This window comes from Triticum dicoccoides, chromosome 5B, assembly GCF_002162155.2.
Source record: "Triticum dicoccoides isolate Atlit2015 ecotype Zavitan chromosome 5B, WEW_v2.0, whole genome shotgun sequence".
Taxonomy (NCBI): domain Eukaryota; kingdom Viridiplantae; phylum Streptophyta; class Magnoliopsida; order Poales; family Poaceae; genus Triticum; species Triticum dicoccoides.
The window spans coordinates 472641487-472647310 of NC_041389.1; the positions used below are offsets into that span (position 1 = coordinate 472641487).

Below are 5824 nucleotides of genomic sequence, written 5' to 3' on the forward strand. Positions count from 1 at the left end.
AAACACGTCATTTAAGAATTATACATATTTATACCTCTAACAGGGAAGCATGTGTTATATTTGTGCTGCTAAGATTCGGTTTTCCTATCCCGCAAAAATAAAATTGGAGAGATCTAGAATGATGTATTTATTTGTTTTAGCTCTATGGATACCAACATCATTATAGTTCTTTCAAAATAATGCATTTGTATGTAAATTTTAAAAAGCTCGTAGCAACGCACGGGCATTTAGCTAGTATAGTATAGTATTTCAATTGAGTGAGTGTAATGTGTTTTCTGAAATGAGTGAAATATATCTTTTGAAAATGAGTGTAATGTGTTTTTTGAAATTGTGAAATCTATTTTTGGAACGAGTGAAATTTGTTTTCTTAACTGATTTTTTTAAATGAGTGAAATCAATTTTTTTTGGTGCGGGGAAATATGTTAAATGGGTTATTTCAAATACATTCAAATGATTATTTAAAATATATGAAATTGGTATTTATGAAATACATGAAACATATTTCAATGTGTTTGTCAAGTTGTTTATTCAATGTGCGAAACTGATGTTTGTGAAATACAACTAGAACTGAAATATGAAAGCTATAAAATTCAAATTGTTCAAAATATATCCAAGATCGGTCTTGTTTCAAAGGTCTTGTCGCTCTGAATTCAAATATATAATTTTTCCAAAAACAGAATTTAGATTTAAAGCATATTTATCATTCAAATTTTTTCCAAAAAATTTAATGGACGTCTTGCGGTGGGAGAGAGGAGGATAATATATGTACATGCATACAAAGGTCCTATCCCCCGACAAAAGCTGCTGCATGCAAAGGGACCCGCACATGTATTACCAATATATAGAGTTGGGGCTGTAATTACTAGTTTATACAGACAAAGGCCACATGAATCTTGACGAAATGGACAAATGATGGATCCAACACCGATACATCCCGCCTCCGATAAAATTACTTATTCGGTGGCCGGGCGCTCGCGGGGCTACTCGGCGGCCGGGCCGCCCAGATCCCGGCATCAGTTTCGTCGCTGTGGTCCATGTCCACGATATCGTAGTGGTGGTCGACGACCGAATCGCTCCAAGGCCCGCTCTCGGGATCAGAATCGCAGTAGTGCACACGTACCTGTTGACGACCGGCTCGATCTGTTGACGACCTTATTTGGTGCAACAATTAATTCCTACATATACGTAAAAGTTACTTAAGCCTACGCAATCTTCCTAACCTCTCCCTCCGGCCCTTTTTAATCTACATATGAATTTTGCTCGAAGTCAAAGTATCTCTACTTTAATCAAACTTAAATAAAAATTTCAACACTCACAATGTCAAATCAATATTGTTAGATTCATTACTAAATGTAGTTTCATGGAATATGTATTTGGTATTGTACTACCTCCGTCTTGGTTTATTGGTCTTTATTGTATTTTGTGCTAAATTTTGACCATAAATTTAACTAACAAAAAGTTCATGCATGTCACCAAAAATATATCATCAAAAACTATGTTTAAATACGAATTCAATGATATAATTTTTATTGGCACGCATTAACATTTTGTTAGTTAAATCTTTGATTAAAATTTGGCACAAATTATAAAAGGAACCAATAATCCAGTAGTAGATGTTGATATTTTTTAATATATACATTTAGTCAAACTTTGTAAAGTATCGTGGAATTAAAAGGACAGGAGGGAGTAGTATTTTTCTTCTCCGACTAATTTTCAAGGGGTGGGCCCTTCCTCCCCATGGATCTAATCCCATGTTTCCACGTTTTTGTTACGTAAAAACAGTAAGTTTGCCTGCATGTAGCATTACTCATTTGGTCATATCAAGAAACACAGGACCCGTACGTATACAGTGAGGAGAGACTTGTACTTTTTTAAACAACAACAACAACAACAAAGTCTTTAATCTCAAACAAGTTGAGGTAGACTAGAGGTGAAATCCATAAGATCTCGCGACCAACTCATGGCTCTGACACATGGATAGCAAGCTTCCACGCATCTCTGTCCATAGCTAGTTCTTTGATGATACTTCAATCCTTCAGGTCTCTCTTAACAGACTCCTCACATGTCAAATTCGGTCTATCCGACCTCTTTTGACATTCTTCGCACGTTTTAGCCGTCCACTATGCACTGAAGCTTCTGGAGGCCTGCACTGAATATGCCCAAACCATCTCAAACGATGTTGGACAAGCTTCTCTTCAAGTGGTGCTACTACTCGTATATCATCATTCCAGATTCGATTCTTTCTCATGTGGCCACAAATAGAAGATTAGCCTTTATGTAAGAATCTCACGTAAATTTTTCTGGGTCTGTCTAGGACACATCTAAATGTGACATAGTTATGTCACGTCTAGGCTGATGTCCACTCTGTTTGTGTTGTCCTATTTTTTTTATTTCTTGTTGCTACATTATGTATTTATAGGAGCTCAGATGTGACATCCTTAAAAAAATATCTATATGTGAATTAGACAAATTGTTACTCTAATTAGAATCAGAGACCGAACATACATGGTACTCAGATCGGAAAAGTCGAATTCTCAAAAAAAAGAAAAGATAGGAAAAGTCGACGAGGGCATCACCACCAATTATAAGCCAGGTAAAAAAAAATAAGATCGAGCCGGTCGACACGTACGCGATGGCGTCTCTGGCTGCATGCGCGTACTCGTCTCTTGGACCGGCCGCGAGGGTTTGCATGGCACCGCGGCAGCGGCCGGCCTCCCCCTTCCTCCTGCTAGCCGCCCCTGCGCGCGTACATCTCCCGCCGGCCGACCGAACGGCGCCACGTTCCCTGTCGACGTCGCTGTCCGTAGTGCGCCCGCGCGTGCACCGCTGCGATTCTGATCCCGAGCGCGCCAGCGACGATGCCGGCGTCGGCTTGCCTTCGCGCGATCCGACCGTCGATGTCGAGTGCCACTACCATGTGGCGGCCATGGACCTCAGCGACGACACCGACGCCGGCTTGGTCCTGGGCGGCCCGGCCGTCGTGGAGCCCCACGAGCTCGCGGCCAACCAAGACCAGGACGAGCCCCGCTATGTGACGGAGACGGACCTCTTGGATGACCTCGAGGACGACGAAGTCGTGTATCCCTTGGGGCTGAACGGCAGGGAGCTCCGCGAGTTAAGAGACACGGACTTCAGCCGGGACGCGATCGACGAGCGGTTCCGGCGCGAGTCCAAGGAGGCCAAGGCCGCCGTGATTGGCGCCGTCACCGGCGTGGTCCGTCCACTCCGGGAACTCCTCGACGACGTGCGGCGCTTCAAGAGCGTCGTCGACACCCAAGAGTTCCACATCGGCATGCCCTTCGGCGCCATCATGACGTGCATGGGGTTGTACGAACTGTGGAAGCTTAGCCCCTCCACGTGCATCGAGGTCGCCATGTACTACGCCTTCTACAAGCTCAGCGCCATCGCGGCCGACGTCCGGCGGCGTGGCTTCTCTCCCGACTGGATAATCAGGATCAAACTCGGTGAGTCCATCTCCCCCGTCTTGTTTTTTCTTTCAGTTGATAGGCCGTGCTTTCTTTTTATTGAGAACCGGAGACTGAATTAAGGTCTTCAGAGGTCTTCAGAGAATCAATCTCCATAACTAATACTAGCATAATTTAGCTTACAGTTAAAGTACTTCACTGCACGATTCCATGGTTTGGAGTTTCACTTTTACTAACCTTTCCAATTATACATGTTATGTATGTGCACAGGTATAATTATTGCGGTGCTTGTCAAAGATCTTGGCAAAGCCATTGTCCCCCTTGATTATGTCAGGTCCGTAAGAGATAACTTTACAATTCCTTGCTGCCCATGGTGTCTCTCAAAACTATTAGTTACTCAACTACTCAATCTTGATCATTCTTTCCTTTTCAAGGAGATCACATACTTTCTTAATTTAAACATCTTCGGTTTGTTGCTTCTTAAATTGTACCTTATTGAGCTACTTCACCTAACCTCCCCCGCTGTCTTAAATAGACTTTGCTGGCATTTATCACGTGCTTCTGGGACTGATTCTCTTGAGGAATCTTTTTCATTCTTTGGTCATGTCTGAAAAGATAGAAATAGATGGCTACAATTTTGATTATTCACTTAATTTTGTTAGGTCTAGCCGTCTAGGATTCACATATAGCCTGGTAAAAACATAGCCGGGGTATAGATGAGTAGAAGCCATTCTTTTCCTTACAGCTCAAGCAAATAAAGAAAACGAATTAACTCTCACACATGTTTGAATATAATTTCTACCAATTTTCAAGGTGTGGGGCGAATAAGTCATGTCCCTTTCATAAATAAAACAAGTAAAAGAAGGAGGCCCTAGGAAGGATTGTATCTTACCCCCTGCATACTGCAATGCAAAGAGGCCACATCAAACCCGTACCTCTTGCCACAAGTGGAGAGTACTTCATCACTGTGCAGTTTGTCAAACAAAGTTCAAAATTCAAGGAAAAATTGGAGTAATATGAAGATTTGTTTTAGCTATTATGTTATTGGAGATCATGACAGGTGTCTAAATATTACTTCCTTTGACTCCAAAAGGAAGGCCTATAACTTTTGGCTCAAGTCAAACCGTGTAAAATTTGACCAATGTTGTAGAAAAACTAGCAATTACAATATCAAATTAGTATCGTTATAAGTACACCATAAAATACATGTTTATATTGCGAAAATCCTTTTCTAAGCTAGGGCTCATCTGCACCCGTGCTGAATAAAAAAATCAAAATAAATATTAGAAAAAATCAAAAAAAAATCCAATTTTTTCCCATGGTAGACAATTTGATGCGTGAGGCCCGCTCCAATTTTCAAATCATTTGGAAAAATGAGCAACTCTCGATAAAAAAGACAAATTCAGGGTTTGTAAAATAGTTTACTATTCATGTACTGTTTTGACCCGATTTGTCTTCTTTGCTGAGAGCTACTCATATGTCCAAATGAGCTAGAATTTGGAGCGAACCTCGCGGATATCTACTCCGTATTTAGTATTGTGGTTATGGGTAGTTTCTCATATAATTTTTTTCAAACTTTACACCGTTGACTTGAGCCCAAAGTTACAATTCTTCTTTTAGGAGTCAGAGGGAATAACTTATTTAGTAACTATAAGATTCTTAAAGAAATGTTCTGCCCAAAATAAATATTTTGATGAATAGTCACACACAAAGCCTAGTCTGCGTTACATTGCAGCATGCATCCCTGGATCAATGCTTATTCAATTAAAGGTTAATGGCTAACATGCTTGCATCCTATCAACTGTGACGCAGGTGTGTGATCTTCTTCATCTACAGTCTTTCGGTGGCATTTGACGTGCAGGGTGTGAAGAAATTTTACGCAAAAATGTTACTTCCTGTGATCTTCCACATGGCAAAACATCCGATGGAAACGGAACCACAGTGGAAACGAGTCAAACCGACAGGACAGGTCAAGGTTTCTAAATATTCACAAAACAATGTACTATGTTGGGAAGATGATGTTTCATAAGGATGCAAAGTCCAAATTTAAACTCGTATTCAGTTTTTATTTACATATATACCTCATGTGCAGCTCGCTCCTGATGGTGCTACTTAACTTTGTTGGGCCCTGAATTTATGTATAACATGTCTTATGTAAGAACAAGCTTTATGTTCTCGTATTCTCACTTTGTTCGTCATCATTCTTCAATATTTGGTTGTGATTATCCAAGATCTCCAGCCACAAAACCACCACAATCATGTCATCATGAGCGGAAAACCACTACAAAACGTTGCAAAATGCACAGCACTGAAAAATGGCAAAAAACACTGACAGAGGGAGGTAAGTGGTTTGATGACATCAGGCTGAGTTGGAAGAAAAAAATCCCTACGTGGCACTT

General features: G+C 40.9%; 1 protein-coding gene across 1 annotated transcript; it reads left to right on the forward strand.

Moving 5' to 3' along the window:
- Window positions 1–2632: 2632 nt before the first annotated feature.
- On the forward strand, window positions 2633–5454 carry LOC119309776. Its single transcript, XM_037585698.1, has 3 exons — window positions 2633–3464; window positions 3696–3759; window positions 5238–5454. Exons 1-3 carry the CDS (start codon window positions 2633–2635, stop codon window positions 5452–5454), a joined length of 1113 nt encoding a protein of 370 aa, XP_037441595.1.
- The last annotated feature ends 370 nt before the right edge of the window (window positions 5455–5824 follow it).

What these genes read in the sequence shown, in the direction of transcription:
- LOC119309776 (XM_037585698.1), top strand. Translation starts at nt 2,633, where the DNA reads ATGGCGTCTCTGGCTGCATGCGCGTACTCGTCTCTTGGACCGGCCGCG. An exon ending in GATAATCAGGATCAAACTCG is followed by an intron (nt 3,465 to 3,695) that starts GTGAGTCCATCT and finishes GTATGTGCACAG; the next exon opens with GTATAATTATTGCGGTGCTT. An exon ending in GTCCCCCTTGATTATGTCAG is followed by an intron (nt 3,760 to 5,237) that starts GTCCGTAAGAGA and finishes ACTGTGACGCAG; the next exon opens with GTGTGTGATCTTCTTCATCT.